This window comes from Geospiza fortis, unplaced genomic scaffold (genome assembly GCF_000277835.1).
Source record: "Geospiza fortis unplaced genomic scaffold, GeoFor_1.0 scaffold246, whole genome shotgun sequence".
NCBI classification, from domain to species: Eukaryota; Metazoa; Chordata; class Aves; order Passeriformes; family Thraupidae; genus Geospiza; species Geospiza fortis.
The window spans coordinates 189,376-214,354 of NW_005054476.1; the positions used below are offsets into that span (position 1 = coordinate 189,376).

Genomic DNA, 24,979 nt, shown 5'->3' on the forward strand with positions numbered 1-24,979 from the left:
ACACGCCCCGGGCGGGTTCCGGAGGCCAACAGCGGCCAAGGACGGACTGGAGGATGGCTGTTTCCACCTCCGCTTGGCCTGCCGGACAACTTCCTTATTCCCAGGGTGGGGGAGCGCTGGGACAGGCTGCCGGAGGGGGTGTGGAGTGCCCTTCTCTGGAGCCATTCAAAACCCACCTGGATATGTTCCTGTGTCACCCGCTCTGGGTGACCCTGCCTCAGCAGGGTTGTTGGACTGGATTATCTCCAAAAGTCCCTTCCAGCCCTAACGATTCTGTGATACTGTATTTCTGTCTTCTATTCTAGTTTGCTCGAAGCCAGGAATCGGGAGGTAACCCACGAAAGGCTGGCTCATGATCGTCGAACCTCTGCACTATTTATACTTTTTAACAAACAAAGGCATCAGCATTTATTGTCTGTAAGTTGTATGGCTTTTCTCCTAATTAGTACTCAAACCCTATTTGCTAGTTGTATCTCTTGCTTCTCCAGGAGAAGAGCCCTTTTAGTCTGCAGCCATGGTTCTTCCCCCGCTTTGGGTCGGCGTTTGGTGGTCAGTGAGACAGTGGTCACGGTCATCCCCTGCTGGAATTACCTTCCCTCACTTTCTGCCCACTCCTGCTGACTTCACTCCTGGCAGCTCGCATCCAGAGAGTCCATTCATCTTGGCATTGTCTTCTCCATTCCTCAAAACAAAAGACGAGCCAAACATGCAACATTCACAGTGCAATTGCTTAATCATAATTGTTAAGCTAAAGCTTCTGATTAACAACTGAAAAAAAAAAACAAACAAAAAAAACATTGCAAAGTTTGGTTCAAATCTTGAGCCCTCAAATCTTGAGGGGCTCAGTTCTGAAAGGGCACACTGCCAGCCTCGCCCTGATGCTTCTGGTTTTGGCTTTTATATTTTTCAGATTCTGTGCTGCCTTAAGGCATCACCCCAGTGCAGGGGGCACAGTGGAGGAGAGTGGGAGGCCAGCAGGCAGGACCAACCATCAGGGGTCATCCTGGCTGCACCCACACCCCTCTCCAGGGAGAGCTGGCCTGTGCAATAAATTCTGTGTAAAATCTCCACCAGAAATGTTCCAATCTGTCTCTTACAGCAACAGCAAAGGGGCTGATGCTCTGGAGTGTTGCGGGCCAGGCTTCAGCTCCTGCAGCAGTTTGGGTTAAAAACTGTTAGCAGAGGTGCAACAGGTATGATTCACTGGTTTGGAAAGGCAGAAATCTCATCTGGGCCTGGTAGGGTGTGCACCATTTCTAGGCAGAAAAGCCTCTGTTTTCAAAAAGTGATGGAAATGCCCAGTGTGTACCAGCTGAATTTGCACCTGTCAATACCCAAAACAGAGTTATAAATGTGACCTTTCTCTTAGCAGTTTTTTTGTGTAACAAACAGGCCACACAGAACGTGAACAGTATGTCTATCTTTCCTTTATTAGTATCTACACAGTGGTGGTATTCCCTGCCACCCCCCAGAAAAATTATATAAATACTGGTACAAGCCAAAGACCTGCAAATGAGAAATGGCATAATTGTGCCCTCCCAGAGCAGTAATGGTTTGTATCACCCCTGATGTACCAGAGGTAGTTTGGAGTACAGTCAAGCAGGGGTGACCTGAGGGGTGTAATGCAATCCATGAGGGGAATATTGACAAAGGAGGGAACCACGCCCCAGGGAGCTGCCACAGTGGATGTACGTTGTACATACTCCTCAGATTGCAGATAAGAGGCCTGTGTTGAAATAAAGTAAGCAAATAGTCAACAAAAGGTTTGAGTAATGGTTTTAAAAGCATTCCTAAGCTTCAAGGACCAAAAAATAGGTTTCCTCTTATATATGGATCAGCTTTACTTAGCTGATCATCATCATCATACAGTTAGCATTGAAAATATATTGAGAAAGATAGCTAAGAAAAGTAAAAATTAGTAAAAAAGTGTTTTAGCATTTCAAAAGGGGTAATTTCTGGGGTTCACTTCTCTCTGTGGTGATACCAATTTTCTCTTCTGTCTAGCTGAGGTGCATAATAGTGTTACTACAGATGCCTCATAAAACCTAAGAGGATGTCAAATATCTGTCTCAAAGTAAAAATTCTTTCAAATTCCACAGCTGTAGCTACACTGAATAGTTTTGCACCACAGTCTGACAAGCTATGCAGTAGTGCAGTCCAGAAAATAAATGTCTGTAGGCTTGGAAGATCTGGGGTACACCTACATACCTTAAAGGTATCCTAAAGACACTTTTTCTGCAGCTGTTGAAGATAGTATGCAGCAGACACCAACAACAGGTGGTCAGACAGATGGAGGAGGTGGAGAGAAGCAAAGATAGTAATTAAGAGTAAGTGTGTTATTCCCAGCCACCCACCTACATTCTGTTCAGCTCCCTTGAAAATCCATCTCACTCAGCTCTCAGTCTCAGGGAAATGGGCTGCCCATGTGGGACTAGGCCTTTATCTCAGCTCTGTGTCACATGTCACGTGCTCAGAGCAGAGCTCTGCAGGGAAACCTCAGGTGAAATGAGTGATCCAGCCGTGATCACATTGAAATAATACCAGCAGAAGGGAGGGTCAGCTAGACATAAACTGGATGAAAGGTTGCTAAAACTCAGAATTTTTTCTCATCCACATTACAGACTTGAGATCCAAATCCAATTTTGTTACATCTATCAATCAAAAATGCTTTCAGATTGAGCATACAGCACTCTACATTCACTCATAGTAAATTAACAGCAAAAAGTCTTCCACCCCACAAATCTATGTGTTAGCTTTTTGAAATTCATGCAATGAATCACAACTATTTAGGCTGGAAAACATCTCAAAGTCATCAAGCCCAACCTATGACTGAACATCACCTTGTCAATTGGACCATGGCAGTGAGTGCTGCATCCATTTTTTCCTTAAACATCTCTGTTGATGATGACTCTACCACCTTCCTGGGCAGCCCATCCCAATGCTTGACAACCCTTTCAGTGAAAAAGTTCTTCCAAATGTCCAGCCTGAATCTCCCCAGGTGCAGGTTGAGGCCATTTCTTCTTGTCCTGTCACCTGTTGTCTGTGAGAGGAGACTGATCTGTACCTTTCTGCAAACTCCTTTCAGGCAGTTGTAGAGATTGACAAGGTCTCTCCCAAGCCTGTGGACTACCTTTAAAGCCCTTGTTTAAGAGTCAAATACTTAACAAAATCAAACCTAAATTTCACTTGAGTCTCATGGGACTAATATCTCATAGTATGAGACATTAGTATGTACTTACTCATACTCAGAGTATGAGTAAGTACATTTTAAAGGGGCTCACAAACTCCTTTTGACTTCTTTTCCCAGGAATTAAAAGTGCAAAAGCTCCTGAAACCTGAGAGTTTTCAACTTGCTCTGCTTTGGCAGACTTGCAGCTTTCTAAAAGGCCCATTTGTCAATGACATTTTCTGGGGTTTAGAGGACAGTCATGGTATTAAGTACCTTCATTAGTTTATAAAGTCATTACTTTGTATTCCTCCCTTTGCTCACCTTTTGGAAGAGGAGATTTTTTCTTGGATGCAATAACTAGACTTGTGGGATAGCCTTGGCAGAGAGTGAAATGCTCACCACCTATTAAACAGTAGAATAAGTTGTCTTGCCCCTTTTCCCGAGCTCAACTTCATTCCTTCCCTGTAGGCTCCTCTACCTAGAGTCGTAAAATCATTAAGGTTGGAAAAGGTTTCAAACCTTATCAAGTCCAATGGCTAACCTAACCCTTCCAGGTCCACCAATAAACCATGTCCCTGACTGCCACATCTGCACCTCTTTTAACATTGCCAGGCTCAGTGATACCACCGCTTGCCAGAGCAGGGCGGTCTGTCCCAATGCTTGTCTCCCCTTTCAGTGAAGAACTTCCTCCTGATATGCAGTCTAGCCCTCCCCTGCTGCAGCTTGAGACTGTTTCCTCTTCTGCTTGTGCTTGTTACCTGGGAGGAAAGACCAACCCCACCTGGCTACAGCCTCCTTCCAGGCACTTGTAGAGAGCGATGATGTCTTCCCTGAGCTTCCTTTTTTCCGACTAGACAGCCCCAGCTCCCTCAGCCACACTCCTCACAGGAGTTGTGCTCCAGACACTCCATCAACTCCGTTGCTCTTCTCAGGACTCACTCCAGTGCCTCAACGTCTTTCTCATACTGAAGGGCAATTACTCTGCTCAGTTATGTAATAGGCAATTTACATCATGATTTCATTACATAATTTGCATTTTGAAAAGTTGTTGAGAGAATTTCAAGGTTGAAATTACTCATTAAGTGATTTTGTGTGTTAACAGATAATTCAGGGGCTGAGTTGTATGTCAGTAGTTGAGGGACCATTGTACCTAAAGGGACTACATTAAGTTATGGCACAAGCGGAGGAATTCATAATAAACATCAGGTGATTTGTGACTTAGCATGAGCCTCAGTGTAATGCACATTATGATTTATTCCTCCCCACCTCACAAAGCAAGAACAGTTTCCCAATGAGTTATTTCAGTAAACTGGCCAGCCTGGTGGCTTGAGACTTTGCCCCATTCCTAAGATTGTATCGCCAAAGCAAAAACTAAAGTTGCATGTAATTTTCTATGCTATGTGCTTGCATTCCCTGAATTTTAAATGCCAAATGTAGAGTGCATTGTTAGATATTAAAAGAAACTGCTACGAGGAATTAACTTAGAATTCTCTGCTCTTCAGACTTACTTACCCAGGAACAATTTTCATAAGGGAAAACCGAGATTATCCTACAAAAAGTATAATTCTGTTTATCAAGAAACTCTGTGAACAGTGGTGTCACTCTTTGCACCTTATAGACCTGCCCATTTTTTTTTCGCTAAAGAAGCATCTTTTAGAGCCAGTATTCCCAAAAGTTTAACTGATTTTAACCTCTGGTGTTGTTAAACTGGACCAGCTCACACAGAGCTATGCCAGCTCTCTCATAGAAAAGTTGGGAAGTGAGATGGACTCCTCTGTGTACCATTACATTTGTATGTGGCTTGTTTCAAGTACCTTTTCAAAAGAAGTTTTACCCTTAGCAGCATCATTATACCTGAGCATAAACCTGTGCAGTGGGTGAGTGTGGCCTGTGGGTGAGAAACTGATGCAACCAGTGCTGGGCAAAAGAAGGTAGCAACATTGCCCATTTGTTTTGAGGATGAGGGAACGTTTTTAGCGCAGCTTTATGCAGTGACTGCCTCCATGGAAGACCATGTTTCTGAGACTGCAGATTGAGAATGATGCAGCCTCTGGCATACACGTACTGTAGTATTGCCTTCCATTTGCTCTCGGAGCCCAGTGGTTCATTAAGGGGACACAGGAAGCAATTTGGCAAACTGTGCTGTGGTACCAGGTGCAGAGCTAGAAGCTAGACTTGTGTGCCTTGTCTTGTGCTGAGCATGATAGACTTGCCTAACTGTGGTCCTTCACTCAATGATCCTGGGAGAGACTGATAATTGACATAATTTTTATGGCATAGCTATTTTCATCCAGGTGTTCCAGCTTGTGAAAGTGTGGACTGACCTTGTAGAATTCTTCTCCAGAAGGATAAACTGGCTAAGGAAGAAATTATTTCTTGTGAGGGGGCTGAGATGCTGGAACTGGGAAGTTATGGCTGAACCATGACTGGAAGTGTTCAAGGTCAGGTTGGAGGGGCTTTGAGCAGCCTAACTTTATGTTTCTGGTGGTGGATAAAGAAAGAGGTGATTTTTTCCATTCTGTTACTGCTGCCTGGTATGAGCAAGGAGGGGAGAAAGGAAATATGGCTGGCTCCTGTTAACACTCAAGTTCTGTCTAGTGCACTGTGTCCACAGGAGAGGCCTCCAGGAGGATCCATGAAGAAGAGAAGGTCATCATGTCTGTTGCACTGTGTGCCATCAGGCCACACAACAGGAAGGAAGAATGTCAGGAAGGAACATGTCAGATGCATCAGGCTGATGCCTTTCTAGCCTGTGGAGTCAGCAATGTTAGGTTTAGATTTGGACTCAATGATTCTAAAATTCTGTTCTAACCTAAACAGTTCTGTGATTCTCTGGTCTAGTGAAGGTGTACCTGCCAACAGTAGTGGGTGTTGAAATTAATGCTCTTTTAAGTCCCTTCCAACCCAAACCCTTCTGTGATTCTAAGAGCTGGTCTTTACTTGGCTGTTGTGGATCTCACTTGTTATGGGTATTGGTGCCAAGATCCAGATTTTCTATTTTTATACAGGCTGTGGCTGGGATGAGATTAATTGTCTCCATAGCATCCTGTATGAGGCTGTGTTCTGGATTAGTGACTAAGAACATTGGTTACACAGCAGTGTTTTGGCTGTTGCTGAGCAGGGGTTGCCAGCATCAAGGCTTTATTTTTGTCCTTCTTCTTCTCCTCCATTTGCTGCCAGTGAGTAGGGTAGAGGTGGGTGAGAGGCTCTGAAGGAACACAGGGAGTCACATCTGATCGCAGCTGCCCACAGCAATATTCCATACCAGATGGCATTGTGCCCAGCACCAAAAGCTCTGGGGAAAAGAAGAGAAAGTGGGGACATTCGTGGTTATGGGATTTGTTTTCCCAAGTAACTGTTATTGTGCCAAAGCTCTGCTTGCTGCTAGGGAATTCTGAATAAATTCTTTGCTTTGCTTTCCGTGTGTAGCTTCACTTTATCTCCTAAGCAGTCTCTATCTCAATCTGTCTTCTCATTTTTGCCTTTACAATTTCTCTTTTCTGTCCTGCTTGAATGGGGGTGAACAAGGTCAACCCACCAAATTCTTCTAGGAGGCCTGAGTCCTAGTGAGCATGGAATGGGAGCAACCTATGAAAGCTGGGGCTAAAGCTCTTGGAGTCCCCTAAGAGCAGACTGAAGTAAAAATGGTGGTTAAGATAGGATGCTAAGTAGCTTTGCATTGTGTAATAGACTGCAAAAGCCTTGGAGCACTGAGGTGAGATTAACTTTGGAAGCAGGCCTTCTCCCTTCCACAGGCTGGTAAGCAAGGTGAGCCTGGGGCCAGCAGCCATTCCCAGGCAGGAGGACAAGGTATGGAATTGTCAGTGCTAGGGGTGTCACTGGGATACACACCAGTGTCACTACTTACTCTGTGTGCAGGACAAGGTGGACCTGACAGGAATACAAACTTGCCCTGAGGCAAGACAGGATCCCAAACTATCATCTTGTTTCAGCAGGTATCATTGTGCAATATAAACCTTCCCGAACCAAAGCCAAAGGGAAAAAGAGGATATGATGTTGAAAATGGTAAGCCATGTCCTAAAGAAGATGGAGAGGATCACGTATCTGAAAAACACTCAGAGTAGTAGCCACAGCTCTCACTGCACCCCAAAAGACAGCTGGAAGGAGTAGGACAGGCCCTCTACCACAGCTTTTCCCAGGGCTGTATTCACCTTATGAGCAAGGTTCACATCAAGGATGAAAATTGTCCACTGTCTGTGCACTGACACACCCAGTATGTACTTGTACACTCGAAAGCAAGTGGTTTCCCAGCTGTGCTCTTTTCCAAGAAACAGTGTGCATGCCTAGGAATGCCTGTGCTGGAGCCTGGCAGAGCCACATCCCCCCGTGTCAGCACCTGCTATACCCCAGGCTTCCAGTATCACAGCTCTGCTCAGGGTGCATATTGTGGTGATGTGTGCTGGAGCTGCTCCCCCCATCAGGAAGGTTCAGTAATGTGCAGTTCACTGACAGGGCCTTGCAGCAGCTGGGGAAAAAAAGTGGGCAACAGCTGTGTGGTTGGAGGCAGCTGGGGCTGCAGTGCTTGCAAGCCTCACAGTGCTGCAACTTCCACACCAGGCAGCAGAATGGAACTGGTGTGTTACAGGGTAAATTAGATTCAGCACACAAAGGAGAAAGGAGGTAAAGAAAGAAGCAAGGTTGTACCGGAGTCAAACACTACTTTAATTTTTTTTTTTTCTTCTAGGGTTTTAAAATATTTGGGAAACCGTTATCCATAGCAAAAGTATAGCACTGAAGTTACAGCAATTCTAGAAATTCAATTCTAGATCTAGATCGGTGGTTTGATTTTGCCAAACAGGCCCCAGCAGAAGGTATCTCTCATGCTGCAGTGAGTTAGTTCTCTCCTAATTGCCTAATTAAGCTTTGAGGAGAATAAATGAGTGCCAACAGGCTTCTGCAAACAAGGGGAGAAGTTCTGGTGTCACAGCCCTGGCTGTGTTTAGCACTGCTTGCCAGTGTCTCTTCATTAACTTTCTTAATTTAGACTCTCTATAAATATGTCACTAAGTCATAAAGTAAGCTTAAAATATCACAATTAAGCCAATGTGTTTTCCATGGTTTTACTGAAACTGAAAAAGTAGTTCTGTACCAAAATGTACACAGTTTAGTAATAATACAAAAAGTTAATTCTGCCAGACAGAATGTCAGTTAAATCCACCAAAATGAACACTGAACCACCATTTATTGCCAGACCAGTGTTAAATAAAATCATTGAATGAACATAGAAACAAAGTAATTTCAAATTTCCTTAAATAAAAATAGTAATTAGCAACAATACTGCAGGAAGATAAACATTCATGGTATTTGCTATTTACATGCCATCATAACATGTCTAGCATGTAGTATGTCTTCATGCTTGCACATTACATTTATGAGCTCATCACAATGAACATTAATGTGTAAATGTACTATAAAGCAACCCACCATGATGTATATCAAATCTGCACGTTAGAAGAGCACCTCTACTAGTCACCCCTTTAGGAATGACGCTGCAGGAAACCCAGTCCAATCCACTGATTCCCCCCACAAAAAGTCAAACAAGAAAAGCCAACACCAACCAAACAAAAAAATCATCAAGCATTTTAATAATTTTCCTCCTGTGATTAACTAGGCAGGGCTATGCATTTAGCAGTATTCCCAAAGGTGAATCAAACCAGAATAAACCTGGGTTTTCTTTATTACAGTAAGAACACCTGAGACTGCTTCACTGGTCCAAGTACAGTATTTTATTACAAAAACTGCTTCTTACATTAAACATGTCATTTCATTGAATCCCCTTAATTAGTACTTTTCATTGACAAAAAAGCTAAGATTTATTCTTTAAATAAATACTCTCCACCTCAAAAAGAAAGTTCAAAAGGAAATCAAAAGAAAAAAATCCCCTCCTTTTTTTTTTAAGAACAGTGTGGTTTTCTGGCTTAGTTTTATTTCAGCTGAAATGGTGGATAAACACCTATTCTTGGAGAATAAGCGTTAAACACCTTATAAAAATCCCCAACATAAGGTACACAATGTGTATGTATGTTCCTAAAGAGACTTCTTGTTAAGTAATTGTAAACATCTGTTCTTGACTCTTGTTTGTTTGAATGCACTCCTATCAAATGTTCAAGAAACTACATTTGCTTAAATACCTGTCTGACACAACTGTTTTGAAGTTACCATTTCATTTTTTCTACAAAGTACCAAAACAGTTGAAGACACTGTTCTTCACTACTTCAGTACAGATTATATTTAACAGTTCAGAATATAAAAGATCACAAGTTTTACATAAAGGAATAACCTAAATTGTGGAGTTAAACAATGAACACTGCTTAGCTGAAGCAGCAGCAAATTAAGTATTATATATAGACAGAGATTTCTATTAAACTAATATCATTCAATTAAACTGTCTGATAGCCTAAGACCTGTTTTACATGTGAACAAATTAAAACTGGGAGTTCATAGAAAGTGATTAGGCTTGCCATCACTTAAAAAACATGCTTGCTTAACCAGAAAATAAAGATGGCAAGGACCAGTGCATTCAATCCAAGTTTACACCAACTTCTTTTGTTTTGTTACTTTAAACGTACAAAGTACATTACATTACTTTTCAGTTTAGTAGTTACCAGGACCTTATTAGGCAAAATAATGTCAACCTGTGAAAACTGACTCTTCAGAAAATGATGTGTAAGAGTAAGAATTTGAAAGCCATGTTCAAGACATCTGACAGGACTTCTTTTCACAGTCTCTAACCACTGAAGAAGGTCAAGCATAGCTAGTCTCAAGTCTTGATCTCTTAGTTTCTCTTACACAGACATCATTGAGTTGAAGGCAATCTTTATTCTAAATTTCATATATTTTGGTTCTTTTTCCTTGTGCACCTGGTCAGCTCCTAAAACAATTCTTCATTTCAAACCCATTTTAGTATTCAAGCTGCCTTTTTAGTGCAGGTTCCTTGAAGATCCTGTAGATTTATCTTTGACCTAATAAAACAGCAAGATTACTACATTAGATAGTTAAAATGTTACACTGCTTCTATGTGCTGCAATTAGTCACATAATCATAATTGACTCTCCTGTACTTGTAAGAGGATCAAAACAGCAGATAAATACACAGAATTTCAATTTTTTACCTGTTGTGGATCATGTGGCTTTGGACTAGATGCCCCGCTGCAAGAGCAGCCATTAGTGACAACTCCCCTGCCATCACTGTAGCACAGACAATTTTAGCAAGCTGACGGGCATTTTCACCGGGGTTATCTTGGCTTGCACCTTGAACCCCTAACATCTGGAAAAAAATACAAGGCAGTATTATGCTATGAAATCTAAGTCAATTTATTATATATTTGGTAGTACTTCTAAATTATATCCAATGAGTCTCTTTGATTTTATTAAGACATTATTAAGACCTTAGTAAATGTCTTCAGCTTTAGAAACTGGATATATGAAAACAGTTCATTAGACATTTCTAACATTTTAATATAAAATACACCAAGTTTCAAGCAGCCCCATTCCTGCAATATTGCTTGCACATCACATGAAAGCAACCTTTGATTTAAGAAGATAAGTTGCTTTCAGCTTTGAGAACTATACCTGCAAACAGGCCTGCTGTGGGAGCAGGTTGGTGCCTCCACCAACAGTCCCTATTTCTATAGAAGGCATCGTGCAACTGATGTACAGGTCTTCGTTGGTGGAACCAGTTCTCTCCATCAAAGTGATGCAGTTGGAGCTGCCCACATTCTGCGCAGCATCCTTCCAATCAAGGAGGAGAAACAACAATCAGACACTTAAATCAGTGTTTGATTAAGAATTACTGAACTAAGGAAAACGTGAACTGGTGTATAACAAACCTACCTGACCACAGGCAATGTAGATCGCTGTCACAATGTTTGCTGCATGTGCGTTGTAGCCACCTATGCTACCAGCCATCGCAGAACCCACCAAATTTTTGTGTATATTAACTTCAACTAGGTCTTCCGTAGTTGTTTTCAACACCTAGACAAATAACAGATACACTTTTACTATCCTTTTCCTCAGGCAGGAGTAGAAATATTCTATTTATGGTTATTCATGGCCCTCACCCCTTGTTTGCTTCTGTATGGAATTTGAATCAATCATTGTCCTGGATACCTTTTACTTTTGTTCCGAAGGAGACTTTCAAATATAGGATGTCCAAGTAACAACGGAAAAGTCCAAACAAAGGGTTTGGACTTTCACAGGCCTTTGAGGAAAGCTCACAGGTGGGTACTCCATTTCAAAGTCTCCCTTATATTCAAAATGGAACAAGTAAAACCATCTTGGCAGAAATATCCCATTAATTTATCTTTACATGATTGTAACATTCCTGTCAATTTGTTCCAGACACTAAACTCTTGCCAAATTTGTTTTGCATCCAAATATGGAGCCAAACTGAAAAGTTCCAACACAAACCACTACTCTACATAGGTAAATAAATACTATGAACAGTAATATAAAATTAAGTGGCATATTTATTTTTAGTGACTGGATTTTGAAACTTTCAAGTAAAAGATTTATACTGAATTTAATATAAAAATGATCAAAGATGGTCAAAAGAGATACTGTTGTTGACCAAAATTTAAGATAGTCCTGCACAGCAGGAACAGTATTTACAGACATCTGTACCAAGTCTGCAGCACTGACAAAAACATAACACTTATGTATTACGAGTTCAATATAAGTAAATGTGGTGACATACAGGGCTGGGGTTTGAGGAAAACCTTCCCAAATTTACCTAAAAATTATCAGTGCCCATTATGAAAGGACTACCTCCCCTTTATTACCCTGGAATGAAATCCTGAAGTTACAAATAGATATTGCCAGTGACAACAATTCGAAAAAGAGTAAACTACCCCAGAAGACATGAATTATGTCAATGTATAAATCCATTCTGCACACACTGTTAGAATCCTGTGTTGAACTCTGTACCCAGAATTTTAGACATGGTAGAACTGTAAAAGATACAGAGGTAAGCATGCTCAAAGACATACTGGAAGTCTGTTTACTCACTGCTGATAGAGAAACTAGTACTTTTTAGTCTGAAAATGAGAATAGCTGGGAAGGTGGACAGGCTGTGTCAGAGCTGTAACATCTTGAACAGTTCAGTGAAGATAAAAAGTCTTAAACATCTCCCAGTACAAAACTGGGGCATCATCAAATGTAATCAACACAAAAGTAGTTCTCACACAAGGTGAAGCTGGACTGTGGAATACTGCCCACAATACTAGTTCTAGAAGTTTATACGGTGTCCCAGAAGAGACTGGACAAATCACTAAGGGAAAGCAAGCAAAAAAACCCAACCCTATCCAGTGTGCAATCACCCACTTATAAGATCTTAAACAAGTGTTACAATGTAGTGAATTCTGCCTTGAATATTGTCTCCCAGGTGGAAGAGAATCTAAGACACTTTGTAACGGAGGACAAGCTGGCCAGAGAATACAATTGGCATTGCTTATAAAGCAATGCCCTTGGTCATGCAAGATGCCAAGACAGCTTTGGAGTAAGTAAACCACGTGATTATCTGTTTCCACTGTAGTAGGAAGCATATAAATACTGAAGAGAAAGCCATATGCATGTGAGACAAACTATGAGTGAAAGGTTAAAAGATTGGATTTAATGACACACAAAACACCACATGTAAACATCTGTCAAAATGTGGCTTAATTTTTAAGAGGTTAACCATGAAAATTCCAATGCCTTCAACTAGATATGCATCATTAAACACATACACACTATTTCACACTAGCCACAATGAAAAAGGAAGTATCTGCTGACTCAGAGAAATGGCTTATCCTACAGAAGTACCTGAAAAGACATTTAAGAACTATCCTTAACTGGAAAACAACTTTCAGTTCATATTTACGCTGTAAAGTAAGCATCCGTTTTGCAAAATGTATGTATTTTTATAAACAAGAGAGCAGACACTTACTTCTCTAACAACCTTAGCTGGAATGACTGCTTCACAGACAACAGACTTTCCTCTTCCTTCTATCCAGTTTATAGCAGCAGGTTTTTTGTCTGTACAGTAGTTACCACTGATAGCTATAACTTGAAGGTCAGGAAACTCATCATTCAGCCTCACCAGTGCTTTTTCAGTACCCTGTTAGAGAGAAACAGTTAATAGGCTAGGTTTATCATTATGGGTGTAAAACAAACTATTCAAGGACAGTGGAACAGTATTCTAATCAGATAATCAGTTACAGTGGAAGAAAAGTAGAAAAATACAAAAAATATAATGAAGAAACAAAAAACAGAAGGGGAAAAACCACAAACAATTATGACTATCTTTTTTCTAAACTCTTTGAGAATTATATTGGGGAATAACTCATTTTTCCCAGTACATACAGACTCTCTGGATCCATTCTAGGTACATGGACATATGGGTACTATACTGAAGATACAACAGGAACTAAGTTAAACATTACAGGCATAGAATGAATCAATTTTGGATGTAGTGGAAAGAGCTTCTTTACACCAGGAAATCAAGACTAGAAAATCTGCTATATTACGACTTGTCTATGATCAGATCCACTTTTACAATGGTTCTGACTGCCTATTATAAATGAAGTTTAAGTCTAACATTATTCATTTTGTAATCTAAGGATCTAGATAAGCAATCTAAGGATCTAGATATGCAATCTAAGGATCACATCTCAAGTTCTTCCCCATGTTTGCATAAAAACAAACAAGCAAAACTAGGGAACACCTCTCTGCTGCCACTCCTAATTCTTTATTAACTAGGTAATGATAAACACAGTAACAGAAGAATTACTGCTGGATAAAATCTTTGGCTTAAAGCAACAGTGCAACCATTTTAGCTTCTCCTATTACCAAAAATACTTTCTTTAAATAATTATAAAAACATAAAATAAAAAATTACTTTGTTCTTTCATCATTCTCTTCCTAGTTTTGTCTACACTTGACAAAAACAAACATTTTTATTATTTTGTGCAAAGACTACTGTGTCTTGTCTTTGTCTTTCAGATGTCACAGGTTATCAGGCTATTTTTAAAAAGGAATACCCATTTTTTAAAAATACTTAAGGGGACTGATCCTTACTTTTGAAATCATATTCATTCCCATTGCATCCCCTGTTCCAGACTGAAAACGGATATAAAGGTTACGACCAGCCAAACTGATGAGAAGTTTTTGTAGGCGGGCAAACCTGCAAGAAAATGTAACTATTACTTACAATCCTCATGGGAATATTAGCTTTAAGTAGCAAAATGGCAGTAAATCTTTGCAAATTGCACTGCTAAATACAGAATAACAGATTCCTTTACGAATCATTTGGAAAAGAGCTGTAAACACAACAAGTCCAGTCTTTGACAGACTTTTCAACAGGACCACAGCACCAAGTGCTATGTCCAGTCATTTCTTGAACCCTTCCAGGGATGGTGCTTTCTTGAATAAGTACTACAAAAATATTCACTGTAAAAGTGTTCACTGCCTTTTTATGTTTTCTCTCCCTGAACTTCAAGAAATAAAATATCCTGAACTGCTAACATAAATTTTATTCACTTGTATTCCTTAAAACATCTAACTACCAGATATAAAGTAATGAGGCCTTTGGAAATTCTGATGTAAGTTTTACAGCAAGGCAAAAAACATGCTATCTTCAACAGTGCAAGCTGCACAAGTCACTCAAAAGGCAGAAAGTACTGCATTTAAAAAGCAGCATGAGCTGATTCTGGCCAAAATACAGATGTATCTTTGGCTGACACCTGTTAAGAAACACAACAGGTAAGAAAATCTCTCTCTGAATCTTCCTAAAGCAAGAAGATCATCATAAGCCCTAGAGAAAACTTTAGGGCTTAAAATAGACTTATTCTTCCCACTGTTTTACGTTTTTTTAGCATTTCAATTCTAGCATTAGTTTACCTTGTATTTTCTCAGATTAATTAATATTATCATCTGAAAGGCTTATGACCAAACTTTGAGGGTTTTTTTCTCCATAGTAACTACAGTTACAGTTACTCTGCCTAGTAAATATCAAAATAAATTTATAAGATCATTTAAAAAAGCTTAGACAAATTAATATTCTATTAATTATTATGCAACGTATATCTATTTGTTGTTAACACACAATAGTTTGCCATTATCAGTGAAAAATGTTTATTGCTGGCCTTGGCACACAGCCAGACTGACTTCTATCCTCTTAGATACTCACAACGTTGGGACAGCCAAAACAGAGATGTAATATTCTCTATTGCAGTACTCCAAAAAAACAACTGAGATCTTTCTACCATCCATAGAAGTCTTATGTCTGGAAATGAAGCTGGAACAGCCATCATACTAACCTACTTGTGCTGTCAAAAGCTTCCTTCATTATTTTAAAACCTTCAGGGCTCTCAAGCCAGACTTTCACCTCTGCAGCCTGGCAAGCAGTCGGCAACCTTACAACAGGTCCTCGAGTCATCCCATCTGCCAGAATGCGGCTACTTGCTCCTCCACCAAGCTAAAAACCAAAGCAGAAGGGGGATAACATAAGATTACTGAAATTTTAGTTTTCAAGAAGTCAAAAATATGCATTATATAAACCTGAATATGTTTAGGTTTATATAATGCAGATTTTTATGCATTATATTTATGTATTTTATAATACAGGAAGTTTTCTAAGCTTTTAAAGTCAAACAGTACTTACACATATTGCTCTACATCCTCTGTTTGTGCTTGCTACAAGACACCCTTCTGTTGTTGCCATTGGCACCTGAAACTCTTTGTTATCCAAAACCAGTGGTCCTGCTACGCCTACAGGAATAGGCATATATCCAATCACGTTTTCACAGCAAGCTCCCATCACCTTACAGAAACCACAGAAAACAATCACTTAGGTTACATTCCAGTGATACAGTACAGCATGCTACATACAATGCCTATGACTACAATAAGGCATCTTTGTCAAACACCCACAAATTTACCCATAAAGCAACTCATTGCCACCTCAAAAACTTAACAGCTACAACTATCAACACCTACTGTTATTCAATACTAGGCAAGATATATGGAATCCTGTATAGTACTAAATGTTACTTAAATAACCTGAAGTTTAAAAATTAATTTTTAAAAAATTTCAATTTTAATTTGTGCTTAAGGTAATATTATCATTCAGTTGAACTGTGGCTCAGTATTAGTAGAACTCTGCATTTCTTAGATAAGTCAGCTGCATATTTTGATAGGAAATATTTTTTGGATAACTTACAAAACTCATGCACCACCCTATAACTTACAAAACTCATGCACCACCCTAGGTTTAAAAACATTTTGAGTAATTAAAGTTGGTGCCTCATGTCTGCCTTTATATTTTTCCTTCTACATCAATTTTGACCATGCTTATTGTTAACTCACATACATGACTATGGATTCATTTCATAGAGCCATAGACTTGTTTGGGTTGGAAGGGACCATAAAGACCATCTAGTTTCAATGCCCCTGCCAAAAACAGGGACACCTTTCACTAGACCAGGGTGCTCAGAGCCCCATCCAGCCTGGCCTTGAACACTGCCAGGTTTGGCCCATCCACATCTTCTCTGGGCAACCTGTTCCAGTGTCTCACCACATTCACAGTGAAGAATTTCTTCCTAACAACTAAATCTGCCCTTCTTCAGCTTAAGGCTGTTCCCCCTTGTCCTTTCATTACACATCCTTGTGCAGAGTCCCTCTTTCGCTGTCTTGTAAGCCCCCTTCAGATACTGGAAAGTGCTTTAAGGTCTTTCCAAAGCTTCCACTTCCAGGATGAAAAATCCCAACTCTATTAGCCTGTCCTCACAGGTGAGATATTCCAACCCCCAATCAACTTAGCGGCCTCCTCTGGACTCGTTCCAACGGGTTCATGTTTTTCTTCTTCATATGTTTGGAAAATTGTTATAGTGAGTTCTGCTTGTCTACTTCGTACTCACCAAAGAATAATTATAATTCCTATAAGGAAGATACTGCAAAGATGAAGGTTCAGGAAGTTTCTTAGATAACATTTGTCTGCGAATGGATACACCTCGCTCCTGGGTTTCCATCAGGGTTTCCAGTTTGTATGCAGGAATATGCTTAGCATTAACTAAGCTGATAACCTCAGCATCAGTAAGAAATTTTGCTCCTTCCTGGAAACATAAAGGGTGGAGAGAGAAAATAGAAACTCTTCTGGTGAAAATCCTTTTAAATATGTTTCTAAAAGAAAAAAAGTAACAACTTTACTTTGCTAAAGGGGTCAACTGTGAACATCAGGTTTTAGAGCAGGCCAATATATGATTAAAAACTTTCATGATCAGACACCCACTCATACGTGTACATGATGAAGCTCCAAAGACTTGGAATGTTATCAGTCATGAAGCTGATCCCTCCTCCCACCCTTCTCAACTGACTTGAGAAGTAACTCATTAAAGGGTTTTGTTTTAGCTGTGACCTCCACACCTGCCCATGTTATTAAAGCCATGTAATTTCCTGAAGAATGATATTAGAACCAAAGGGAATATCTAAAAGCTGGGAAAAGAACTCTAACAATTCTTAAATCAGATGTTGCAGTAGGGGTTAAATAAAATAGTTATTTTTCCACACCTGTGCATTTCCAAGTATACGAACACATTCCTCAATAGAACGTGGTTCTTTAGGTAACTCAATCTCTTCCTCTTTTCCACTCAGATATGAAGAAGTTTCCACAGGGCTGGAATTGCCAACCACAAATGTAGCCTTGGTTGATGACTCTGCTAATACAGGTTTTATGACTTCAGCTGCACAAAGATAATAAAAATGAACTCTGGTTAACAAAATCCTGAAGTTTTGGTACCAAATATAATATGCTACCAAAGATTGCACAATTTGTTCCAAATACTCATTAACGGGTCCAGACTTTAGAACTATAAAAATTACCTACCACTTTCATCTTTGGGAATGAAAACTTCTTCTCCTGTGTTAGATTTCTGATTGTTTTTCAGAAGTCCAGTCTGCTTCCTGCAACAATTTTCAGGGACTTTTTTCTGTACCATCACAGGAGATGTTATGGGATTCTTCAGTGAGAGGGTAGATTCAGTCTCCGCTTGCTCAAAGAAAATATACTTGACAGCAAGGAGAAGGGCTAATCCAAGCGTGATTACTTGCTCAATATCCATACTGGCCATTCTAAAAATGATCAAAAAGTAAATATACAGTATATACAATTTGTTGCTTATAACAGCATTCTGACATTTTTTGCTTCAGAAAGGGTAATAATTCCATCCTCATATAGTTACAGAAATTCCACTCAGGAGAGATTTTCTACCAGGATGTTGAAGTATGCTAGGCTAGGGTGAAAAAATCATTCATCATACTACTACCAACACGAAAATCTTCAGATGTCATTAAAGAGTTACATAAATCTGGGTAAAAAGCAGCCCCAGTAGGAAAAATGACTGTAAAAGATTCACTGATAGCTACATCAAATTGATTTGACACTTGTCCCCCAATGACAAGACAAAGTTTCATTTATCATCCTCTACCAATTAGAACTACGATGATGCAAGATGAACTGCTAAGAAGGGACAAATATCCCATGCCTATACGAGAAAGTTCTGACTTCTCAGAAATAACATGAAATGACAGGTGACACTAACTTGAATTGAGCTGAAGGAAAAACCATAGTATAAAATGAGTTTTGCACCTTTTGCACTTAGGTGTGAACGGTCACAAACTCTGTATAAGTAATGACTCTAGTGCAGTCTTAAAATTATTTCCCAGTATGCTGTGAAAGATGCTAGTGGGAAAAGACAATGTTTTGAGGCATACAGGAGAGCTAGCTCTTGATCATGTTCTTGACTACTTCAAGGGTTTGGACAAATGGCATAATATTGACACTTCTTCTGAAATGTCACCTCTGGTTCCAAGACATCCTATAGTGGTCAGACCTGAAAGTCTTCAAGTCTTGTCATCTAGGACAAGCTTCTAGCTTGGCAGCAGCAGAAATACAGCACAATCACACTTCTGTGAAGCCACCCACCGAGAAAGGTAGAACTGCCACAGTGAAACATTAGGTTCAATTCTCTTTGGTGCATTCTCATCCAATCCCACTGAATTTTCAACAGTACTATTTTGAGCAGCTGGTTCCGCTATCCAACGACTGTGGGCATGAACAAGAACCAAACCCAGTGACTGTATAAAAAACACAAAACAAGTATTAATTTTTCAAATGTAACTTGGTATCAAACCTAGCAAGAGTAAATATTGCCCTCTTTTTGTTTGGGTTTTTTTGCTCATTTTTTCCCCCCATGCTTCCCATGCTTCTAAAATCCAAAGCTGATTTTCCACACCTCTAATTAACACCCTTTTTGGCCTACTGTGACACTGTTGTATAGCAGCTTTGGATGTATCCCACTTACATTTTTCTCTTGCTCAAGAAATAAGCAAAGGAAGCTGAGGGTACTGCAGGGGTAAGAGGGAGTACACATAAAAGAGTCCTGAGTGCTTGGCACAGAAATGGCATAGGCAGAAAAATGACAGGTGTAGATACAGGGGAAGTTAATTAAAAACTACGACTAAGTTCAACTAATGGGCTTCAGAATACAAGTCTATAGGAAACAAGAGTTTGATTTTTGCACCAGGACACCTCACTGATTGCATAACCACAGGTGAAAAAGAGCCACAAACCATAATCATTTTGACCCTCTGTGTCACAGGATTTGGTTTATTCTCTTCTTCTTCCAGAACACGAGCAAAATGACTAAGCTGCCATATAGGGCGCCCTTCACGACTCTCTCTTGAAAGCTGCAATAAAATAACAAAAATAGGTCATATATAGTGTCCATTAGAAGAACCAACAAATGAGATCCCACATTACATTTTTATTTGATTATTGACAAATTACCAAGAGTCTACAGTTAGACTTTCAATTGTGAAAAACCCTGGACAGACAATAAGTGACAGTATCATCTGTTTAGTTTGCTTTAGATCACAACTACTACTGAGTGTGACTCATTTACTGTGATATTTACACATTGCTGCCATCAGTTTACTTTGAAAGGAATATGAACATGCTGGCATGTTAACTCCATGATGAAAAATATAGCCTACAGAAGCACAGGGCTGAGTACTAAACTTGAGGTTGTCTTGAAGCTGGTCTTACCTCTAATACCAAGGACACACAAGCTGGAAAGAAGGTCATGAAGACAAAGTAGTTGGCAAGAACAGACATACAGCCAAAGCAGCACATAATTTCAAGCTGTCGTACACCTAAATAAAAAGACAGTTTTCACATTTGAATATGCAATTAGCTATAGTTGAAGAAGTGCTGCTGGACTAAGAAAGAAATCATTAAACTGACATTGCTGATTACAGAAGGAACTATTAAGGTTAATTTAAAACAAGCATCTTAAGGCCTACTCATTGTGCATTGGCTTACTCTAAGCACAATATGCATTTATGGATTGACAGAAAAGTATTTTAAGGTGTAATTCTAAATGAATACAAATGAAGTTCACCAAGATTTTAAACTTCATCATGAAAGCTTGAAACTCCTTACTTGTTTGAGCAAAAAAAATTAGCCAACATTATGTACTGAACTCCCTTTTCAAACATGGGATGTTCAGGCAAGCAGTAACAGCATACACCCCACCTACTCTTTCACAAGTATCAAGAAAAAGCCATGTAATGTATGTTGTACATGCAGTACACAACTGCCTTAGTAAGGATGAAAGAGCTAACAGGATAAATTGGTTTAAAAAACTATATACAGCACCAAAATGAGTTTTTATCCCTAAGATATAAAGAGAACAGCTTATTAATACACAATACCCTGAAAGGACCAAAATTATTTGAAGAGCAAATGCTCTTCAAATAAGAAGATCCTGTTAAGGTATGCAGTGTAGCTGAAAAAAACCCAAACCAAATCTTATGAAAGCAGCTGCACAGAAGTTCATTCCTGCTGCACAACGCTCAAGGAAAGCCATTACTAGTATTTCAAACTTTGGTTCAGCATGTATATATTATTCATATTTGCAGTAACCAGTAAAATAAGCTAATTAGGAGATAGATAAATAAATAGATTAAATTGGTCCACTCTCATAGGTAACACTTATTATTTGAAACTCTCCATATCCTAATGTCTCTCAAAAGGCCTTTTTTAACTGGAAATATTTAGATCCTTACACTGTATGGCTCACCTGACATGGTACCAACACCAATTACAAGACACTCCACAAGCGCATCCAGGGTAAACGTAGGGCCTAATATTGCCATCCCACGTGAAATATTTTCTCTTACTTCATCCTAGAAAGAAAGATTTCTGTCCATTAACATGAAGACAAAAACCAAATTAAGTTATATATAACATGACAAGTAAACAGAGTAGTATTATGGTGGCAAGGCCTTCTAAAACACTTATTGAAAATGAACTATTATGAGAAAGCCTACAGAGAATCTATTCTATTTCCTCTAAGTTATTATACTTTTACAGTCTATTGACACAAAATTATTTAATTTTGATTAATTTCTCTACCTTTGCCTTATCAGTATTTTAAGCTTCTACAACACTGATGGGCAGAGACACTAATTACAGTAAATTCAAAAGAATACCACTTCTAAATCTGAAGACATGAAATAGAAGACATTTGTGTCATGCATTTCAAAATTTCTTACAATCACATATCTGTACTTCAACTACTATTACTTTAGTATTTTATATTTAACTCTCTAGACTCAGCTGATAGAAAAGAGGTCACAAAAGGCACTAAAGCTTTCTGCTGGGGAGAAAAGGATTTCCTCCAGAAAGCAGGCATGATAAAGCCTAGAAAGTTTGCTACTGTTTTCCTGGTGATGGTATTTTTAGGGCAGCAGGGGGTAAAAAACTGCAGAAGAAACCTATTTGTAAAATATTCTCTTAAAAATTAGTAAAAAATTCTGTACCTGCAGTAATCATAAATAATATAGAACACATTATATTGCATATATAGAAACTGTACATTGTAATATACACTAAATTAAAATATAACACATAATGTTTTGTCAAAATTAGTATGTGCAAATGCCATGTACAGTATTTTGTAAGCACGAAGTAATCCCAGTTAATATACTTTTAGTCCAGAATTTGGACTATTAGGAAACAAACATTACCAGGTACAACAAACAAGCTGTCCTGTCAATCTCTCCCAATGTGTTGTGTTAAATGTACTGGAGTATGGATGTTCTTGTCTGCACATATGCTACAATCGTTCTGCTAACATTTGGCCTAAAAATATGCTTCTTTTTGTAGTAACAGTGTAACATTGGATGTGTCTTTAGATACTGTTCCTGAGTCCTAGAAATTAACTTTTTTACTGTCAGTAACCATTTTAAGGAAGACTTTGTCTAGGAACTTTAGCCTCCTTCGAAGAGCTGTAAGCATTGCTGGTTTAAAGTTCCAATTTAAAGAAGTCATGCTCATACATACAATTAACAATGCCCATGGCTGTGCACACTAGTTTTACCATATAACTATCCACTTGAACACTGATCTGGTTTGAAGACAAGAGAACAGAGAATCTGGATAGAATTTGATCCTTTTATTATTTATGCATTCCCAAGACATTATTTGCCTGTGTGTCTCTCCACTTGGATTACTCATACAATTATAAAATGGCTTGACTTGAAAGGAGCCTTCAAGCTCACCTAGGTTCTAGTCACCTGCCATGGGACAATGTTCTATTCTGAACATTAAATTAGAAATCACCATTGCAAGACAAACAAACAAAAATCCCAAAGCAAAGCACTAAACAACCAAAAAATCCTCAAAAATAACTCCCCTGACCTGTGAGTTGGAACTGAGCGCAAATTTGGCTAATGCACTTGCTCTTGACAAATCAATCAGAAGCAGGAAGAATGGTAAAGCTTCACTGAAAAAAAAAGAGGCATATGTTAAAATTCAAGGTTTATGGTACAGGAAAAAAAATATAAGCATGAAATCCAGAATAACAATTCATTACTTACTTTAAACCTGTCAGTTCTTTATCCAAGAAGTGAATTACCACTGTACTAAAAACAAAACTTGAGAAGATTGTGAAGAGGCCAGCAATACCTTAAAAAAACAAGAGAATAGGAATTTTTTTGTTTATATACATTGGAAGAGGAAAAGGAAAAGAAAAAAAAAACCCAAAGTTTCCCCACTTTTAGATGTATCATGACAATGAATGATAATTCCTGTCTCAGTGCATTAACAGCAGTTGAGACACAAACTGAAGGAGATGCTATTTTTATAGATATTAAAATCTAAAATTTGCAATGCATTCAAAATAAGACTCAAAATAAAAGCCATAAACCTTAAGTAAAATTAAAACTGGCTTAAACAGCTCTACAATTTTAAGTATTTCACATAATAAACAGTTATCTCAAGAATGACATTTTCAGTGTTTATATAATCTTACACAACCTTTCACTAAAAAAAATAGTACTTTGATACATGCAAAACATTTTTTCTGCTATCCAGAAAATAATTAAAATAATGCTGTTGTGAACATAAGGATTAAAAGGTTAGTATCTGTTACCAATTTAGGTAAACCATATCCCCCACAATTAAAACACATACAGCAAATACAAAAATCAGATACAATACCTAAAATGTATTTTGATCCAAGCTGCCTTAGGTTCTGAAACTGGAAATATATATAAAGAATTGCTATGCAGCGTGTGATTGTCAGGATGATGATGTCACTGCTCAGAACATCCTGCATGAAATACAAAGCAATTTAGTTACCTTTTACACTACGGGAAGTCCATTGTGAAATGTTAAGTCCATTGTGAAGCTGCATTAAAAGTGAAGTTCCAGGAAAAAATAAACATCACTGTTATTCTCGCCTTAAAAATTAAAAATACTAAAATGCTTGGTCATTGCATCACTGTTTGCCTACTGTTTTGATATCCAAAATAAGAAAAGAAGGCCACAAAGAAGCTTCTCCATGGATACTTTACTCCTAATACATCACAGCTTGCTCATATTCTATAGAAAACCCTGGATGTACTGATTAGCACAAAAAAAAATATTTTAAATCCTTACACCAAATAAATTATTTTAAACCCTTACTTCTTCAAGTTTGGGGCACTCATAATTCCAGCCACAGATCTTGTCATTCCCAGTGAACATCTTCATAGACATCATGCAGATTGTGAGAGTCACTGTTCCCACAATGACTTCCCATGGATGAGAGGCTACAAAAAGGCCATGCATTCGGAAGAGTCTGGACAGCATTTTCAAGGCTGTTTTTCTATACTTTGCAAACCTGCAGCAAAGGAATACTTCATATAAGTACACAATTCAGTGAAAAAAGATGCAACTCTACACTTTCCTGCAAGAGATCCTTCAGGAAATAAAAGCAAAACCACTTAAGGCAGAGAAGAGTAAAGAAACTAATCTTTGCCTTTCCTTCAGTCATCCATGTAAAACACATCTACTTCTAATATTCCAAAATACAGTGTGATCTTCTCCTGTCTTCTCAACCTTTTTTGTTATACTACCCATTTTCCTGGTTTCTTCATGGACTTTGCCACTGGTCATCCATTAGAGTATGGTTCTAGTAAAGCCAAGGTTGAGGGCTCAATCCCAACAAAGGCCATTCATTCAACAGCTGAACTCAATAACTTTTGTGGGTCTCTCCACATCAGAAGATTCTGTGATTCTAACAGTAAGGCCTCACTACTCTCACGAGATCTCTCGAAATCTTCCTATCATACAATTTTGATACTGCTTTGACTCAAAATTCTTGTTTTTACCTTCTACGTAAGCACTCACCAAATTCTGTTATTTCTCTGTACTCATTCTTCTTGTCAAAAATACTGATGAGCTATAAAAATTATCAATTAAACATTA

The 24,979-nt window shown here is 38.8% G+C and overlaps 2 protein-coding genes across 2 annotated transcripts in view; both read right to left on the reverse strand.

The window, feature by feature from the left end:
* MED18 (mediator complex subunit 18) overlaps positions 1 to 575 on the reverse strand; it is a 2,221-nt gene extending 1,646 nt beyond the window's left edge. Inside the window, exon 1 of the mRNA XM_005428261.3 lies at positions 456 to 575. Coding sequence (XP_005428318.2) covers positions 456 to 575 — 120 coding nt within the window. The remainder of the gene's footprint in view (positions 1 to 455) is intronic.
* Positions 576 to 8,236: 7,661 nt separating this feature from the next.
* On the reverse strand, positions 8,237 to 24,387 carry HMGCR (3-hydroxy-3-methylglutaryl-CoA reductase). The gene is made up of 19 exons (XM_005428262.2): positions 24,197 to 24,387; positions 23,729 to 23,840; positions 23,107 to 23,194; positions 22,928 to 23,012; positions 21,306 to 21,411; positions 20,270 to 20,376; positions 19,795 to 19,911; positions 19,148 to 19,299; positions 18,050 to 18,294; positions 17,734 to 17,906; positions 17,085 to 17,279; positions 15,830 to 15,988; positions 15,486 to 15,643; positions 14,245 to 14,350; positions 13,115 to 13,285; positions 11,023 to 11,163; positions 10,762 to 10,920; positions 10,302 to 10,456; positions 8,237 to 10,152 (listed from the first exon to the last, which is right to left on the reverse strand). Exons 1-19 carry the CDS (start codon positions 24,359 to 24,361, stop codon positions 10,098 to 10,100), a joined length of 2,649 nt encoding a protein of 882 aa, XP_005428319.1. The 5' UTR covers positions 24,362 to 24,387; the 3' UTR covers positions 8,237 to 10,097.
* Between the last annotated feature and the right edge of the window lie 592 nt (positions 24,388 to 24,979).